A 20,204-nucleotide genomic window follows, 5' to 3' on the forward strand; every position below is an offset into this window, starting at 1 on the left:
CCTAAGTGCGATCCCCGGTACCAAAAAAAAAAAAAAAGATCTCAAATGTTGCCAAGGATGCAGAACCAGAACATACGCTTCTGGTGGGAATTTAAAATGATGCAAACTCTTTTTATAAAACACTTTGGCAGTTTCTTTAAAAATTAAACATATACCTAGCATATGATCCAACCACACTTCTAGGTACTTTCTCAAAAGAAATGAAAACCTACAAATACAGAAAGACGTATGTAAATATTCCTTCCTTCATTATTTTATTTCTTTCTTGACTCCTTCTGTCTCTCTCTGTTCCTCTTTCTTTACCACCTTTTTCTTTCTTTCTTCTGTTTCAGTAATAGCACCAGACTCAAATATTTATCAACAAGTGAATGAATAAAATAAGTTATGGTAACAAAAAAGAGGGGGTGGGGATAAGGGTATAGCTCATTGGTAGAGCACTTGCCTAGCATTGGTAAGCCCAGGGTTTGTTCCCCAGCACAGAAAGAACAAAAACAACAAAACTGGTATATCCATAAAATGGAATACTATTCAGTAGTAAAAATGCAAGAGCATAGATGAATCTCACAATAATTATGCTGAATAAAATAAGCCAGTAAAAGAGAAGTACATGTCATATGATTAAATTTATACAAGGTTGTATACAATGTAAACAAATCTGTAGTGATGGAAAGTAGATCAGTGTTTGCCTGGAGACAAAACTTGAGTGGGAGGCAGAAGGGGTACAAGGAAACTTTGGGGGCAATGGATATGTTTTTTATTGACTAAAGCAATGTTTGTATAAGATTATATACATATGTTAAATTTTACCAAATTGTACACTTTAATATATTCAGCTTATTGTGTGTCAATTATATTTTGAAAAGGAGTTCAGGCAATTACACATAACCTCAAGGAATAATAATAGTAGTTAACATTTATTGAGCACTTATTATGTGACAAGCACTGTACTAAACATTTTACACTCAATTAATTTTTCCAACAAAGTAAGCTATGATAGTAGCATTCTTCATAATTCCATTTTATTTATGAGGAAATGAAGGCACAGTAAAGATCAATTACTTGGGCAAGGTCAGAAAGGCTGGAGTAAATTATATCATATACTTCCTCTCACACCATAATAGCTAAAATGTATTTGTTAAACACTTTTTAAGTATCACTTGACATGCACTGTCTCATTTAATCCTAATAAATCCCATGAAGTAGGTACTGTACTATATTAGACATTAAGAAATACATGGAATCAAGTAGCATGACCAAAATTATACAGAGTGGAGGAGCAGAGATTTGAATCAAGGAGCTTTATCCACCGGGCATGTCCCAGTGGAAAATAGGCAGAAAGTTTCTTCTCTGTTTAGAAGCTGAGAAGATAGAACTGATCCTTGCTCAACCAGACAGAACATTACTTGTATGATGGTGAACATGGATATTTGCTACCTGGATCCCTCACTGCCTTGACTGACTTGCCAAACTGGATACTTAATACACTAGCTACAGCTTGTTTTTCAATGGACTCTGCTAATCCTATCAACCTGAATGACTACCTCCTTGCTCTTTCTCACCATCCCAAGTCAAACAAGACAGATGTGTTGCTTCCCAGGTTCTTGATTTTGAATACTTGCGTCTCTATAGTCCTAGATAGTTTCCTCTCATAGACTCTGTGTAATACATATTAAAAAAAAGCCTCCTAACCAGTATATCTGAAATATGACAAAGACTAGTTCACAGGCGATCTTAGTCAAATTTAAATGTATCACTTTCTTATGAATCTATGGATTTCTGTTGGTGTGATAAATTCTGTGCTCACTTGAAGGGGCTGTGAATTTGGAGTAAGGCAGTTTCATAGGTGATATTCCCTGCTGAAATACCAAGGACCCAGATTACATGAAATGCCTTGTTTCTTTGAAGCGCCCATTGAGATAATTATGCAACATTAACGTTGTTATGTGTATCTCTTTTTCTTGACCTCATTCCTGCCTCAGAGATGCTTGTTCTCTCAGTGGTGTCTGGAGGATTAGTACTCCCCTAACCCATCAAAAGCAGTTGACTCATCTTTTCCTTTGTTTATCTACCTCTGTGGTGCATTGTTCCATTCCTGACAGCTTCTGCTGCTTTGGATTTTATCCAGCTCTTATTTCATCTACCCCTGACTCTGGTTCTCCCTCTTCACTCAATATGGGGCTCCCCATTCTTTCTCATTTATTGCTGCATTTTACATTTGCGGTTTAGCACTTTTTAAACATCTGCATAAAGCTGTTATCCTTGGGAAGATAGAGTGGTGCCATTTTAGCAAACTACTCCTGCAGATTTCCCCTCCTTAATTCAATCCACATCCATCATTTGTGTCTTATTTTTCTCTCCTTTCTGTTCTATAACTCTCCTGTTCGTGACTCATTTGCTAAAGATTTTTGAATGTATTTCCAAAGTGTAGCTTACTGTTAAAATTAAGCTAGTTCAGCTTTCCAGAAGTAACAGAGAGAAAGAGTAAATTTAGAAAGTGAAAGGCAATCTATTCCTGAAAACCAAAATGAATATGGCCTCTCATATTCCTATTCTCTGTCATTATTAAAGTGCACATGCTGATACATGTATATAATAATATGGTAAATTAAGGACGATCTATGTGTGTATCTATTCATGAACTTTGTGAATGCCTTTTAATATATAAGCATGTGTCTAAGCAATCCTTAACTTAGTAAATAATTTGCATGTTAGAGCAGTCTTCCAGCACACAAATAAAATTATGGCAGTCAGTCCACTTTCTAATACTTTCTTAGCATTGCTTACCCTGCTGCTAATTTGAAATTGGCTCCTTGAATTTGAGAATAGCTCTGCCCTGTGTCAAATCATAGGCCGACACCAGGACAGAGTTTGTGGAACAGAAAGTAGGGGTTAGGATTACTACATGTGGCATAAAGGGGAGAATAATGAGCTAAATTGAGTAAAGGAGAGAAGGGAGGAGAGGGGGAAGGGGACGAATAAAAAAGAGATACACATAGTGTCAAGAGTGAGTACCCTCTATGAAGAAATAAGATTACTTTTCTGGATTGGCTAGTGCACTATCTCTGAAAGCAATCCCAAAATTGGAATTCTAAGTAATAAGTTTATTTTAAGGAGGGTTTAGTTTTCCAAAGATACATTGTTTCTTAAAGGAAGCAAACCCTTCCTTGGTTTTCTGATTTCTGTCATCAAACACCTCATCCTTTTGGACTTTGCTGCTGGTTACATCTCTTTAATGTACAGCTTATTTGGTATTGCTTCCCATCCTATGTGTCTTATCATTGACTCTCTTTCTCTCTCTCTCTCTCTCTCTCTCTCTCTCTCTCTCTCTCTCTCTCTCTAGCTGGCCTCAAACTTGGACTGAAGCGATCCTTTTGCCTCAGCTTCCCAAACAGCTGGAACTACATTTACTTCCTATAGTGCCCACTTTACCTATTTGAATTTTTTTCTCATCACCCAGCCTCCCAATATCAAAAAAGTGGAGACCATAATGTTAAGTAAAGTAAATTAGAAACACAATCTTAAATACTGCATGGTTTCTCTTATATGAGAAACCCAAATTATGAATAAAGAGCCAAATAAAAGATAGATAATAGGAAGTGGGGAGATAGATCCTTTTAAAATGGGAAGGGCTCGAGAGATGGTGGGAGGGGAAATGGAGTTGAGGGAAAGAGAATGAAAAAAAAAAAGAATTAAGACTGTTATATATATGTATCAACTCCACACAAGGAATGTAAACATGTACTACACACACATACTAATAAAAAAAATTCTCCATTCATGTTTCTCCGGCAACTCCGTAGACTTCAGAATAAATTCAAAATTCAGGATGGCATTGGAAGTCTTTCTGATTTGGCCCCTCTTCTTTCCCAGCTTTATTTTCCTCTATGCAATCACAAGACTTACTTTTCAGCCTATTAGGCCATTTCTATAACTCAGCCCATATTTTTCTTTTTTACATTGTTGTCTACCTCAAGTGTCACCCCAACATTTTGGATCCTACTTATTTTTAAAGGCCTACAAAACCATCCCAATTCTCTTTCTCCTATAGGCTTCTGTAACACTCTTCTGCAGTAATCTGTGTGCTTGTCAATTTCCATGACTAGGTACCAAGACTACTGAGGTCATAAATCATGTATCATTCTCTTAGCCTTGACACATTGCCTCGGACATGGTTAGTACCCAGCATTTGTTAATATAATATTATTTAATTAAAATTATGTGTAAGTTTTAATGTGCTAGATAAAATTTGATTGCTCTATAATTCTATATCATATGTAATCATCAAAAATAGTTTATAAAAGGAAAAAAAAGCAATCCTCTATTAACAGTTCTACATTGTCATAGGGCCATACCTACATATGTGGCTTGAAATAAAAAAGCATGATTCTGTGGATTTAGAATCAAATTCACCCTCTGAGCCTTTGAATTTGGCCACTACTAAAGCCAAGTTTGGGAGGTTTTTTAATCATGTGAAGCAACAATGTGGTGTCATTAAAGGATGAAAATTTTATCCAGATCAGGCTTGGTTAGTAGGGTTTAAAGGCAGGTCTGCCTTCGTACAATATCAAGGCACCAGGTGAAGCAGCTGATGCTGATGAAATGGTTCAAGTCAGCCTTTCTCTTTTGAAAGCAGCACAGGCAATGTTAGATGGCTAGTTAAAAAAAAAAGAAATAAAAGAAGTAGCAAAGTAGTTATCTTGCTCTCTCTTTCCCAGGAAATCATCCAGTGACTAAAAGTCTTTCCCCAAATTTGTCCTAAAACGTTGCATGCTGGGATGGGGATGTAGCTCAGTGGTAGAGTACTTGCCCAGCATATACAAGGTTCTGGGTTTGACCCTCAGCAACACACACATGCACACACACACTCTTTTCTACAAAGAAGTCCTTCAGAAAGAATTTGATGCTGTTGTAAATGTACATTTTAGCTTTTAATATGTTGACATGGAAGACTTAAAAACAAGTAAGACTTATGTATATATTCCCTGCTCTTGTAATATATAAAATACAATTTATGTTATTGGTTTCTAGGTTTCTCTGTTAAATCAATTTACATAAACTCTCAAGAGCTATTCTGGTACATAATGTATACTTGACAATATATGGTGTTTGTGGTCATTTCTATGAAATGTCAGATTATCAGGCCCTGGGTCAGAATTCTTCTATTACATCATTATGTAGGAAAATCAAACCCCAAGTCTCCCACTTTTGCCATGTGAGGTACAGGCAAGATTGGTGTTCATGTTAGAAGGTCAACTCTCTGGAATTATAAGTAGGTATATGTTTACCACTGACTGCATGCACAGCAGGGGAGGGGGCTTAAACAACTGACTTGTATCTGGAAACAGATAGGTAATAATGAGCAATTAAAAATTGGTGTGGAATTGCTGGGCATGGTGGCACACGACTGTAATCCCAGAACTAGGGAGGCTGAGGTAGGAGAATCCCTGTGAGTTAGAGACCAGCCTGGACTACATAGTGAGTTCCAGGTCAGTCTCAACTACATAGTGAGACCCTGTCTCAAAAAACAAAAACAAAAAATGGTGTAAAATGGATAAACCTTGAGAAAAATATTTATAGTGAAAGAAGCCAGTCAGTGACAAAAGACCATCAACTGCATGATTCCATTTATATGAAATGTCCAGGATATGTAAATCTATAGAGACATGAAGTAGATTAGTAATTAGTTGGGCTGGGAATGGGTGGTATGAGGGGACTGAGGGAAATGATAACAAGGAGTGAAATTTTTCTTTCTGGATGATGAAAATATTATCAAATTGACTGTGTTCATAGTAATACAATTTAAAAAAACACTGAATTGGATATATTAAGAGTAGGTTGTATGATATGTGAATTATATTTCAATGAATATGTTAAATTTGATGTAAGAGAATATATAAGAAACAAATAAATCTGTTTTTAGACTTGCATGTTGATGTCCAGATATAAAAATGTCTTTATTATTTACAGATGTTCAACATGCATTCCTTAATTTTCCTTGATATTTTTGAAAAGGTCACAAAATAACCACAAAACACAAAAGGAAAGGAGATAATAGTTTTTAATTGTAAAATTTGAGTCCTGCTTTGGAACTGTTTACATTGATATTTTTAAAAGTCTATAGTTTGTAAAATAAGTAGTGTCCCTAAAAAATCACTGTATGTTTCTCTGATGAACATAATTAAACAAGAAATTCAAAAGCTTTTCTTTTACTGTTCATTACTACCCCTATGTTTTAGTAATTTATACATTGGACAATTACAACTCATGACCTGTTAGGCCATTCCTAAAAATCACTTTGCGGCTTTGTTTAATGTAGAATAGAAGCACATTTTCCAGATAAAATTTAAAGGGGTGGCTTTCAGCACAGTCTAGAAAACCAGAATCTGGGGACTCTGAGACATGACACTTTCCCTAAGAGAGAAATTGGCACTATTGTCTCCTGGACAAATTTTCATGGGGCTATGCTGTAGCAGACTGGCTCGCTGTCTCCAAACCCTATAATCAGCACACCTAAACCATTAACCTTTACCTCCAAGTGAATGACCATTACTGCTTATTATTGTTTTCAGGTCTTTTCTTATTGTTGTTCCTTTCTTCCACTGGGACCAGGATTGTTCCTAGTCACAGAGGATTTAAGAAGCAGTATTTCAGTAGTTTTCCGGCATAGCCTCAAGCAGACATATGACTGTTGGGCCTACTCTGATCTCACAGATTAGTTGAAGTAATTGGGTATTTTGGGTACCTGTTTCATTTCCCTGTGTCTGCCTGCTTTTCATGGACTTTGTCTGATACCTAGTTCGTTTAAGACCAATGCTCTGCTTTGCTCAGTACTTGTCTTGCAAGTCCTTTTAAGGGACTAGTAATTTGCTCTTAATCCCAATTCCCGTGACTGGATTTTCTGAATTGTAATTTTCAGTGTGCTTGCTACATAGAGTATGTGGCTAACAACAAACTAGATGTCATAGAGATTTTTTAAAAAGTGCCAGACATTCTGCTATAATGCTATATTTGTCTTTCTGAAGGATCTCTCATTCTGCAAAAGCCTAGCAGCCTTTTATCTTTCTGTCCTTCCAGGGGTGGCTTTTACATACTGATTGGTGCTATATTGAGGAGAAGCCAGAGGGAAAGACTGCAAGGTCACTGTATCTAAAGTACATCTTTGATACTCCAACTGATGGGGGTAGCCTCCTTTATTCTTCAGCATCAGAGAAAAGATGTCTCTCCATCTACAAGCCTATCTGTGTGTACCAGGGAGGCAAAACTCAAGGAACAAGATGAAGTGAGATCAGTGGTAATTGGTGAGATGCTTGCTTCATAGTCCATGGACAAAGTGTTCTGACTTGAGAGCAGTGGCCCCTTTCCTGTGTTAGCTTTCAAGAGAGGCCACCTTGATGCCTGAAGAAAAGGTTTCAAATTTTTTTCTTGTTTTTGGTAAACTACATTAAGTGGAGCAAAATGTTAATAAGTCAAACATCAAGAATTAAGGCAAGCTAAGATAACCATAACAAAGTCAAATGTAAGCCAGATTAGGGACTAACTTTTTCACTTTTTTGTAGAAGAGATTACCGATCATCTCACAGGTATCTTTAATTGAATATTAAATAAGGCAAATATGGCCTGAAGATGGTGAAACCCAACCTTACATTCTAAATAATATCAATCTATTTTTGGGTTTATTTATATACTCCAAACAGTAATCATTCATTTATATTAGAGTGCTCTCCCGAATCCCACTATTCACTTTTTAAACAATAATAAGGAAGTATACAAGTAGGGTCCTTCAAGATCTGGAACCTCGTCATTCGTTCTGTTTCTTCTTTTGCTCACAAGCTCTCCACGCCTCAGTTTCATAACCAAACAGTCTTTCCATACGCTATCATCATGTCTGTTGTCTAGAATGCTCATTTGTCTATATTCTAATCACCCGATGCATTTTTGTTGAATACACTACCCAATAGCCTGAAAGCTCCACGAGAGCAAACTACTTCTGTCTTTGTTCACTACTGTACTCAAAATATCTAGTGCTAGTAGGCAGCCAACAAATACTTAAGAGTCTTTAAACAGAAGTTTCAACAGGCGCCCACCTATACTCCCAGCACTCAGGAATTGAGGCAGGAGGACTGTTGCAAGTTTCAAGTCAGCCTGGGATACATAGTGAGTTCAAGTCCAGCCTAAACTACACAGGGAGACCCTGTCTCAAAACCAACCAACCAAGAAACAAACAGAAATTTAGCACTTAGCTTAAACTTGGTCTTCTTTGGGAAGGAATCTCAGAGCTTCTGACACTTGGTTAGTTACTTCTCTCATGTGCTCCATGGGCTTACCTGTCTCTTCCAGTAGGCTGAGATTCTGATGGACAGAAAATCTAAAATCTTCATCCTGCTAATGCAAAAAAAACCTTTGTAAATCATCTGGCCTACTCTAAGTAGCTCAAGAAATGTCTACTGAGCAGATTATTGAGCAATATGTGAACTTGGAAAGACCCTTACCTGCACCCACACCCACATCTCTCATACAGAAATTACATGAAAGCATTGGATAAACTGGTCATGTACTCAATATTTCAAGAGGGGTGACATCTAGATAAATTAAACCATGTGAGTAGCGCGTCAAATTCAAAATATACATAAAATTGTAAGTGAAAGAGGAACTTAGCAAAGCAATTTGGGCTCCTCAAGTATTCCTTCTTCCTCGTTGTCCTTGGGTAGTTTACCATTTAAGGGATACAGGAGCCATGCCTGTATGATTAAAAATCAATTTAACGACAAAGATGAAGCTGGGATTAAAACTGTTTTAAGATAGCTACTGTTCTTTCACTGTACGGTTCAAGTTTTTTTTTCAGCTTTAATTGAGTTTATTGGCACATTTTTAGGGATACAGTACAGTTACATTCATTGTTGGGATCTTGTACCTCTACATGACAGGTCTTGATTCTCATTTTTCCCCTTACCTCTGCCCTCCCTTCACCCCCTCCTTTTCTCCCCATCTACAAACATTTTATTTTCATCTTTTCATTCTCTCACATTTTTTTCTTTTCCCTTTTTACTCTTCCCCTACCCATCCCACCTTCCCTACACCTTTAGCTCCTTTCTTCCCATTTCTAAATGTCAGTAATCTTATTAGAATCTTATGCATTGTTGCAGAATATTCACACCAGGGAAACTATTTGGTATTTACACATGTGGGACTTATTTATTTCACTTAGGAGTATATCTTCAATATGTATCCATTTTCCTATGAATGAATCTATTCTCTCGCTCTTTATGGCTGAGTAATATTCCATTTTATAGAAAAACCACAACTTCTTTATCCAGTTTCCAACGGATGGGCAAATAGGTTGTTTCCAAGATTTAGCTATTACAAACTGTGCCGCTATAAACATGGGTGCACATACTTCTCTGTGATATGATTCTTTTAGTTCTCTTGGAAAGATACCCAACAGAGGGATGGCTGGGTCAAATGGAACCTCCAGTCCAAGCTCTTTGAGGTATCTCCATATTGATTTCCATAGTGGTTGCACTAGTCTGCACTCCCACCAACAATGGAGGAGGGTTCCTTTCTCCCCACAACCCCGCCAACATTTGTTATTGTGTGATTTCTTGATAGCAGCCATTCTTTGTGGGGTGAGGTGGAATCTCAGTGTTGTTTTCATCTGCATCTCTCGAATGACCAGTGATGTGGAACATTTTTTCAAATATTTTCTTGCTGCTTTTACTTCTTTGAGAAATGTCTGTTCATTTTGGATGCCCATTTTTGAATCGGGTCTTTATATTTGGGGGGACTGATTGTTTTGAGTTCTTTATATATCCTTGATAATAGTCCTTTGTCTGAGGAACAGTTGGTAAAAATTTTTTCCCACATTGTAGATTGTCTCTTAGTTCTGCTGATGGTTTGTTTTGAAGTACAGAAGCTTTTTAGTAAGATGAGATCCCAGTTGTTGATTCTATCTGCTAGTTCCCGTGCTACTGAAGATTTGTTCATAAAGTCTTTTCCTATACCAATGTCTTCCAGAGTTCTGCCTAACTTACCTTCCAGCAAGTTTAATGTTTCTGTTTTAATATTTAGATCTTTAATCCATTTGGATTTTAATTTAGTGCATGGCGAAAGATAAGGGTCTAATTTTTTCCCACCTATATCATTGTCAAATTTATCCTAACGTTCTTGGAAGAAATGTGTTCAGATACAAACTCAATTCAATATGATGATTTCAAGTTGAAGAGGTAAAGGGCAAAAGGAGTCCTAGCTTGCTATCTTCAGTAACAGGCATATGAACATGTATATGGTGTCTAAATTTATATTGTAGTAGCTTCGTTAGCTTATTCTGTAATTGGTGCTTCACTCAAATCCTGACCTGCTCCTCTAATGTTCTCTCTTGATTTTTGAGGGGCACCTTTGAAATAAGATGAAACAAATATAACATAGGCCTCTTCCTGAGAACAAAAAATCTTAGGGACAACTCAAGGACCCTGCTGCTGGAGCACAAAAACACCTAACACAATAGTTGTCTAGGGATTAACATGTCAAACAAAACTTTGACACACATGATCTTATTCACTCCCTACAACAATCCTAAACCTAAACTAGTTCAGGAAACTGAAAATAACACTCAATTCACTTGTAAACTATATCCGTACTTTGGTTAAAGAGTTTAACAACATCCACTGGATTAGGAGGTGGGTGCCTGCTGCTTGAGCTACCCAGCAGACTGGGAATAAAGGAAGGACTGTTTGGTCACAGCGCAATCATGGCAATAGAAGCGCCCACTCTTTCCATTTTGACCCAAACAGTCTATCTATGGCTGGCAATTAATCAGTGCTCCCTGTCGTTTGTCCAGAGGCTGCCAGTTGCCTTGCTAATTAAACTTCCCACAGTGTGGCCAGACCACCCCCATTCCCACCCCCCAGGCCTCTGTCAGGGAGGGTGCTGTGGCCTGTGCCAGTGGAAGCTGACACTCGGGTCGCGCCGCCAGTGAAACACAAGCAAATGCTCCTGGTACTCAGTTTCCCCATCTCTAAAATGGGCCACTCCACGTCTGTCTTGACAAGTTCCGTCCCATTTCACGGTAGGCTAGTAGGAAGTGAAATCCGTGCTTAACCTCAGCTGCAAGTCCTCCGCTAGGCGCCGGTCGCGGTGCTGGGCATGCTCAGTAGCCAGGCCAGCTGAGCGCGGAATAGGAAGCAGCTTTCTGCGCCGGGGCGGTCGGCTCTAGGCACTTTGATGAATCACGTGCGTTGAGGCCCTCTTAAAGAGATACCCACCCACTTTTCCTCTACCCTAAACACCGCCCTGAGGGCGGCGGCGACCTTGGTAATTGCAGCTGCTTAGGGGCAGGGCTTGCCCCAGCGCTGAGTAGTGGCAACACTGTTGTTGCGTCGGGGGGGCGCCGGGGAGCCAGGAGCCCCGAGGGCCTGAAATCTGTAGCTTCCTGGCAGACACAGTCTCCCTAAGGAGGACGTGCTGCGGAGTCCACGCGGGGCAGCGTGAGCACCCGAGGGGTTTCTTCAGTTGAGGGGAGGTTCGGTTACAGGGCACAGGTGACAGGGCCAGAGAGATGGAGCAGCCCGGGGCGGCGGCGTCGGGAGCGGGAGGCGGAAGCGAGGAACCCGGTGGGGGCCGGAGCAACAAGCGGAGCACGGGAAACCGGGCCTCCAACGAAGAGGAAACGAAAAACAAACCCAAACTGGTGAGTGCTCCCGCAGCCCCCGCCGGCCTAGGGGGACGAGGAGCGTCCCGGGTCCGCCTGCCGTCGAACACTGGGGCCCCGGGGCCCCCTCCGAGAGTGACCGCGACCTCGACCTCACAGTGTCTCTCTGGGAGCCGTTAAAGGAGCGGCGACGGCGTGGGGGCGGAAGAGCAGTCCTTCGCCCCCTTAAGCCCTGTCTCACTCGCGTCAGCCTGGGAGGCAGAGAGAGGAGAAAGTCCCCACCCCAACTTGGGGAGACCGCGAATCCTAGTACTGGGCAGGGCTGTTTGTCTAACTTGTGGTCACGAACCTTCTTTGCTCGATTCCATTTCCCACCCACCTTTTATCGGTGGCTGTTTCGCTTCTTAACACTTAGGGACCCGGGCAGGGGACCCACCCTCCTTTTCAGTCCGAATGCTTGGGAGCCCACTCACACAGCCAAGCAAATCAAGAAAATCACAGCGCAGGCGCACCCCACCCCCTTTACCAGAAATCCGAGGAAGAGGCGCCTACGAGCGTTTTTTTCTCCCTTGCCTCTCTCCATGTGCTCTCCCGAGAAACATTTCTTTGAAAAAGTGGGGGTAGCGTGGGAGTTAGTTGGAGGCTGGGTGAGGTACCACCAACTGTCCTGTGTGTGTAATAGTCACAGTACTTCCACTCAGTGGATTAAGAAACGCTCAAAAGCAGTAGGCAGACAGCAAGTCTCGAAGTCTTGAGAGTACAGACCAGTGGTTAGCAGTCCATTTCCTGCCACTGAATATACAGAGAAATTAAATACTATATATGGGGCCTGGTATTGCATTAGAAAATACTGGAGTTTCCTCAGCTCATCAGTTAGAGGGGTTCCTCTTTTAGTGTACTTTCTAATTTGGGTGGCATGAGGGGAAAGGGTTCAGTAAAAATACAGCAAATACAGTACTCTTTTTTGCTGAAGATGATTCTTGGTCCAGAACTGAAGTACAAGCCACGTGTTGCATGTCTGAATTTGAGTTTTAAGCAGCAACTTGATTGTAATAGATGAGACAGGGTGAAATGGTGACTTATTAATAACTAAAGCCATTTCCTATGACATCTGCCCTTTGGTATGGACCCATTGTATTTCTCTGTCGGGTCCTATTTTTCAATTACGGGCTGTTTATATTGGAAAACCGTGGTTAAGGCTTTATTGTTTTAGGAAATGTGCAGCTTTCCCTTGTGTGGAAAGGGACTTGGTAGGTAGATTAAGATAACAAATTTAAATCCCATCAGTTCCACTCTAATTTGAGGCACATTGAGAAATTGTTTACTTGATGTGTCCTGTTATCTAATGATTTACAAATGAAAAAAACTGAGCCATGGGCTCATTATGACTTGTCTTGGTAGCAGAAGGTTGATGGGTTTAATGGGTACCTGCGCCATCATGAAACTTAGAAGTTTTGTGAGTCTGTCAGTAGAGTTTGATGTATTTAAACTTCTAATGTAATTTTGAAATGTATCAGTTTGTGGTGAAAGAGTGATGGTCCAATTTCCTTTTTTTTTCTTTTTCTTCCTCTTTTGGCCCCCATACAAAACTGGTTTAATCAGTAATCAAAAGTTTAAGTAAAAATAAAAGTTAGCTGTTAGTTACTGCAGGTAGTTTGGTATACCTGGCATGAACTTTTCACTTTAAGGATACTCCTAAGAAAATGCTTTTGTCAGTATTTTCACCTTAATTATATTACTGCCTTCTCTTTGGCTATTTGCCCTGTCTCTTTTATGTTTTACTTGCTCTGACAAGGTAACTAGATAGTTATGAGATAGTATCCCTTTCAGTTTGTAGCTAACTTCTCTGTTCCATGTTGAACATAGCTTAGTGTAGCAGAACAAGAATTTGAAGCCAAGATGAGTAGCAGCATGAAAGTTTGTTTTTTGCTCAAACATAACTTTTGAGCCTTACATGATTTTATAATCAGATGTATCAGAGCTAGTAAAAGCATATTTAAGAAGGCCTTACAGCACATTTGAAGGCAAACAAGTTCACCAAACAATAAGACTTGGTAAACTTTAAGAAAGACCTCAGCTGGGATTCTTTTTTTTCCAATTTTTATTTTTTATTAGTACATGTTTGTAGTACACAATGATTACATTACTTCTGGGGAGATGGTGCATGTACATAACACTTTGTACATAACATAATTCTTTTTTCATCCCCTTCCCCTCTGCCTTTCCTGCTCTTGGTCTCCTTCCCTTTTACAAAAAAGATCTTTCTCCTATTTCCTATTAACTTTTAGTATATATATATATTTTTTTTTGAGACAGGGTCTCACTATGTAGTTGAGACTGACCTGGAACTCACTGTGTAGCCCAGGCTGGTCTTGAACTCACAGCGATGCTCCTGTTTCACCCTCCCGTGTGCTGGGATTACAGGCGTGCGCCACCATGCCAGGCCCTTTTAGTATAATCTTTAATTATGTTTTGCATTGTGATGTTTATGCTTATACGTCTGATTAATTTCAGTTAACATTATGGTCTCAAGGTACAACCATTTTTCTACACAATTTATCATTCTACAAGTTTATCATTCTTTATGGCAGAGTAGTAATCTGTTGGGTATAAATACCACATTTTATTTACCCATTCTTTTGCCATGGGCATATACATTGCTTCCAAGATTTACCCATTATGAATTATGCTGCTATAAACATATCACTGTAATATTGTGTAACTCTTTCCCGAAGGTACCTAGAAGGGGAATAGCTAGGTCTAATGGAATTTCTAGTTTTAGTTCTTTGAGGAATCTCCATACTGATTTCCATAATGGTTGTACTAGTTTACATTCCCAGTAACAATGTAGAAAGGTTCTTTTTTCCCATAGCCTCACCAGCATTTATTATTTTTTAATTTCATGATAGCCATTCTAGAGTAAGATGGAATCTAGGTTCTTAACTTAAAAATTTCCTGGTAAGGTAAAACTTTATTTAGACTATATTTTATTATTTTGAGTATTAATCACTGTAATAGTCTTCAATTGTCTGTGTGTAAAGGGATTATAAAAGAGACCCGTGTGGTAATAAAAATTCTATATGTGGGTGATTGTGGAAGATATGAGTTCTTAAACTTTTCAAGTTATATGAAAATTAAATCTATATTCATTTTTCTGGACTCCATAGATTTCATCAGTTTCTCAAAGATATTCGTCATCTATAGGAAGAATAAGAACTATTGCAGTACCGCAGAAAGACAGTAAAGGAAATGACAGTTGATTCCACCCTAAGTTGGGGAGGAGAGGAGGTCAGTGGTGAAGGGAACAGGGAAATAGTACAGACCACAAGGTTGGCTGATATTGAAGAAAATTATAGGTATAAAATGAAATTAAACTATACAATATCTTCATAGTATTAGCTAGGAACGAAGTTTCTGCTACATAGAAAATTCAGTCTCTAGTAGAATGGATTAATAAGTATAAGGCTTGTGATTCAGTTGTTTTCATTTAGTTTGTCATGGTCCTGAAAGCTGGAGATGGAAAGCATGTTTTCTATACACAGGAACCACTTTCATTTATATTCTCAACTTATTTTTTTTATATTATGTATTGAACCCAGGGCCTTTATATCCAGCTACGTCTCCACATCCCCACCTTTTAAATTTTGAGATAGGTTATTGCTAAGTTGCTCAGGCTGGGCTCAAACTTTTGATCCTCTTTCCTCAACCTTCCACAGTGCTGGAATTATAGGCATGCACCAACATACCTGATTTATCTTCAATGTTTTGATGGCTATTAAGAATTTTTTTCACAGTGACATTTCAGGTCTGTAATGACTTCTGTTTAAGGTTAATTAAACAAAAATTTAATAAGTCACTCCAGTTTCCTTCATGTATGCCTCCATAATGATCCTTTTATTTTGATTATTTTAAAGGAAAGCAATCTTGTGTTGGACTCATCACTTTGAATACTGCATTAGTAGTAGAGTTTTGGATCATATGTGACTATCTGGTTAGGCCTAGATTGTAGTGCATGCCTTCAAACAGCATGCCTCTTAGATTAATTAGTGATTTGATGTCAACCATATATTTTGTTCCATTTAGTAGTAGAAGTGTTATGAAGGAACTATGTCTTGATTCTCATATATTTAAAATTAAGTACTTAACTACTGAGAGAGACCACTGTTAAGGTAGAACTTATACTACATACTACACAAACAATATTGGTGTAAGAATGACTTGACCATATTTTTTTTTTTGGTACTAGGATTGAAGTCAGGACTTATCACTGAGCAACATCCCCAGACCTTTTTTGTTCATTTATTTTGAAACAATCTCTTGCTAATTCACTAAGTTGCTCAGACTTGTTCAAACTTTCCTTCCTCCTGCCTCAGCCTCCCAGAATGCTGGTATCACAGGCTTGTACCATAATGTTTTTGCACTTTGACTTTGTATTTATGTGTAATTTCTGAAATTTTTGTTTCCTTAGACAGTAAAGTTAAATTTGTGGCTTTAAAATACTTGTTAATTTTCTGGTTATCCTATAGCTTCCTGAGTATTGTTTTTTTTTATTTACAATTAGATAAATCATGTTTTTTTTTAAATAAGTTCTGAGCACAATGATTTTCATTTGTGTAGCGTGTTTACTGAGTACTTACTATGTGGTAGGCACTGTTCTAAGGATTGGTGATATAAAGATGCTCATAGTCTAGTGAAAACATCAAGGAAGTGAATTAATGATTAAAGAGCAGTATAATAAGTTTGATGATAGAAGCATGCTGTGAAAACATCGGTGATAGACACCTTAGTCAAATTGTATACTTGAGTGAGATAAGAAAAGGCTTATAGTAGTGATATTTGTACTGGGCTTTAAGAAATGATGAGGTAAAGGCATTCTAGGTTGAAAAAACATCATATATAAAGGTAGGTAGAGGTGGGAACTTACCAGTAGATATGAATGGTTGAAACAGAAGGTACATGTGATAGTGGATCTGCCAGAAAAGAGACAGGGTCCAAATCGTGATGGACCTTTGTGTACTAGGTTTTCATCTTTTTTCTAAAACTCAGAGTAAGTCATTAAAGAGCTTAATTGTTATTCAGAAAGAAATTTAAACCTGTAGAGAATTTCTTGGAGAGATGTCAGAATGGAGGCAGGAAGATTAGCTAGGAGGAACAGAGTGCCATAATAGAGTTTGATGTTTAGAGACCTGTGCTCTAATCGCAGCTCATCTATTCATCTATTTACCTGCTCATCTATTTCTTAGCCATATTTCCCTGTCCCTCAGTTTCCTCCTGTCATCTCTATGGCCTCTTCTTCTTGTCACCCACACTGATCAAATCTGAAATGCCTACCATGTTTCTCTTTAATAAATCTCAGATTTGTTCACAGCCCAGCTCATACCTTAGTATTCTTTCCTTCTTCCATTAACATGTTCCTCCTGGCTTGAACCACTGGTGGTATATGCATGACTGTTCCATTGGATGAGTTGTACCACTGATGGTATATGCATGACTGTCCCATGCTGCTGGATGAGACAGTCATGCATGTATCCCCAGTGATTTAGAGCTACCCAGGAACCTGACATAGGACTTATGGCCCCCTCATGAATGTGTTAAACCTTCATTGATTAGCTTGCTGAGGGTTCTTCCTTTGGAACTCATAACTGTAGTGAGTTTAAATGTTATATGCTGATCTTGCCTTTACAAGAATCTTAAAGTGCTTCTACTTTAGGATCTTGTTTTATTTTTATTCTTGAAAACCTGGCAGGTTAGTGCTTAGAAACTTAGTAAATGATGATTAGCTAGTATTTTCCCCCTACAGGCCAGACATTTTGAGAATATAAATTATTGAAAAGAGGCTTTAAAAAATGAGTTTTTTTTCTTGGTATATACACTTCATCAAATTAACCTATTTATACACTCCTCTATGTCTTTTCTCTAATTTTGAAGTTCTGAAAACTTTTTCAGGTGTATCAGAATTCTGTCCTCATTTATTTAGATTCTTAAGATGGAAGAGCCTGAAGTTGTATGTAGAGGGATAGTATCAAAACTGATGAACCAGGTAACATTTTGTTGTTATTAGTAGGTGACTTCAAATTTTTGGTGTTATGATATATGTCTTACTTACTTTTTCTTATTGTTGAGACAAAATACCCAACACCCAAAGTTAAAGGAGGAAAGGTTTATTTGGCTCACAGGAGCAGAGGTTTTAGTCCATAGTTGGCTGGTGGGCACCAAGGCATTGTGGCATATGGCATAGAGGCATTACAGAGGAGAAACAGTTCATGGTGGGCAGGATGCAGCAAAAGCAGCAAGCAGCAAGCAACAATAGCCTTTTTTCTGTCCTTTATATTCTATCCAGTCTAAGGTTGGGTAGCACTCACACCCAGGGTTGGCCTTCCCATTATCCACACCCAGAACTATGTTAACTTAATCAGTGGACTGATTTAGTGATCACACACCCTTAATCCAGCATCACACACTCTAGCCACCTCTGAAAAGCCCTACGTATGACCACATTAGGATTTGGGGGGACATCTAGACACAAGCCATAACTGTTTATATCTAGATATACCCCTAAAACCTCCTGCAATCATTGAGGGGGTGTTTGGAAGATGATTGGATTATGAGGCTTATAGCTGACTTTCTGTTAGGAGGTGGGTTCTGGTCAGAAAAGGTGAGTTATTAGGGGCATGACTTTGAAGGGTTTATTCCCACCCTGACTTCTTTCATTCTCTTTGCTTATGGGCCGCCATAGCCCACTGCCATGCTGTCCTACCTTGGACCCAGCTGACTATGGGCTGAAAAGTGGGCCAGAATAAACTTCTCCCCTTTAAATTGTGGGTTTCAGGTGTTGTGTCTCAGAGACAAGAAAGTGACTTAAGGCAGTTGGCAGAAGAATATGGAATGGAGAGCCAAAGGACCTGGGCTCTAGTGTCACTTCCGTCTTCCATTTGCTTGTAACCTCTATTGGAGCTTTCTGATTAATGGCTTCCATTTGCAGGTCTGATTTGCTTATTTGCTTTCCTTTTAGCCTGATGTCTTACTCTGTTGCCCAAGTTGGTCTGAGTTCAAGCCTCAGTCTCCCAAGTACCACAGCTGCTACTACAAGCACACACTGCAGTACATGCCTTGCCTGCTTGATTTGCTTGACAAAGTGGTTTAAATAAAAACAATAGCACATGAAAACACATTGAGGAAATCCCCTATTGTTATACAAATATAGAACATAGGATATTATAATTAACCCCTTATATTACTTGAATTAAGTATTTGTGGGGCCAAGGGTGTTGTGCAGTGGTAGAGTGCTTGCCTCCCATTCATGAGGGGGGCCATGGACTCCATTCCCAGTAATACAACAAGATAAAACCCAGATAAAACAAAAACAACAAATGGAGAGAAAAAAAAAGTGATAGTAGTTGGATGTTTTAATGGCTTTCTTGCAATTTGATAACTCTAATATTATTATTGTAGAAAGTACTGTAATGTTGCACCGCATGGGACTGATTCCTTGTCCTTGCCTTAATTCTTTTTGTCCATTTGGAGGATTCTAATTCTGTCTTTTAACTAATTCTGTTGAATGAATATAAGATGTGAGTTTTACTCTTTTCACTGTATTTTTATAATAATCAGACTACTTTTTTCTTTCATTCTCTCAATTTGAGGCATTTAATATTTTTGTTAAAACTTTGGATGGATAACTATGGCATTTTTACCTTCTGAATTTTCTGATGATCATTTTTACCTTACTGATGTACAAATAAGCAAACTGCGTCTTTGAAATATTAAGGCGGTGGGAATCTTTTTTATTTAATTTTCTTTATTTTTTGGTAAGGGGGATCAAACTCGGGACCTTGCGCTTGCGAGGCAGGCTGCGACACCACGGCACCACTGAGCTAAATCCCCAGCTTTTTGAAATATTAAGGAGACTGACTTATAGAAATAAGTTTAAAAACTATCACTTCTATTATAGAAATAAATTATCTATAGCACTGAGTCATTATGCTTCAGGGACTCTGAAAGTAAAAAAAAATTCAGTTTCTTCTTTTGTTCCATTTTGAACAATTTATAATTGTAATCCACCTAGATTTCATTCCAAGTACTAATTGCTCTGGCAGTACTTCACTATGTCACGGAAGTAAAATCATACCTGTTCTCAAAGAACGCTGTAAATAACAGGAGGCTCTGAATATCTAATTCATCTAATATCATCTAATTTACATGACTCAGCACATTGGGTTAACTATTTCTGGGCATCACATTACAAGGATTATTATTGAAGACCCAACTTCCCCCTATTCCCGTATTCAGTCTTCCATGTAGAAGTGACCAGCTGTTTTTGCCAGATCTGGGATGTTTGATACCTTTTTTTTCTGGAGACCGAAGAAACTATGAAAATGGTTAGGTGACTTAAAAATAGTTGTAAGCTTGTTATCTAAGTATGCATTATGTGGAAGACATGCATTGTGCAAGATAGGTCAAGATCAAGCTGTGAAATAGCTCAGTGGTTCCACTGCCTACTTCACAAGCGCAAGGTCCTGAGTTCGATTGCCGGTACCCCCCCAAAAAATAGTAGGTCAAG

At 38.7% G+C, this 20,204-nt stretch overlaps 1 protein-coding gene and 1 long non-coding RNA gene across 3 annotated transcripts in view; one reads left to right on the top strand and one right to left on the bottom strand.

Moving 5' to 3' along the window:
• LOC117284720 overlaps positions 1 to 12,113 on the bottom strand; it is a 22,234-nt gene extending 10,121 nt beyond the window's left edge. For both annotated transcript variants that reach the window (XR_004515805.1, XR_004515804.1), the window contains exons 1-2: positions 12,024 to 12,113; positions 8,325 to 8,379 (exon numbers count right to left, since the gene is read on the bottom strand). This is a non-coding gene — a long non-coding RNA (uncharacterized LOC117284720). The remainder of the gene's footprint in view (positions 1 to 8,324; positions 8,380 to 12,023) is intronic.
• The window catches only part of Diaph2 (diaphanous related formin 2), an 857,618-nt gene continuing 848,537 nt past the window's right edge, over positions 11,124 to 20,204 (top strand). Inside the window, 1 exon segment of the mRNA XM_033760220.1 lies at positions 11,124 to 11,683. Coding sequence (XP_033616111.1) covers positions 11,552 to 11,683 — 132 coding nt within the window. The 5' untranslated portion in view covers positions 11,124 to 11,551.

This window comes from Fukomys damarensis, unplaced genomic scaffold (genome assembly GCF_012274545.1).
Source record: "Fukomys damarensis isolate Sample0158 unplaced genomic scaffold, DMR_v1.0_HiC HiC_scaffold_39, whole genome shotgun sequence".
Classification (NCBI taxonomy): Eukaryota; Metazoa; Chordata; class Mammalia; order Rodentia; family Bathyergidae; genus Fukomys; species Fukomys damarensis.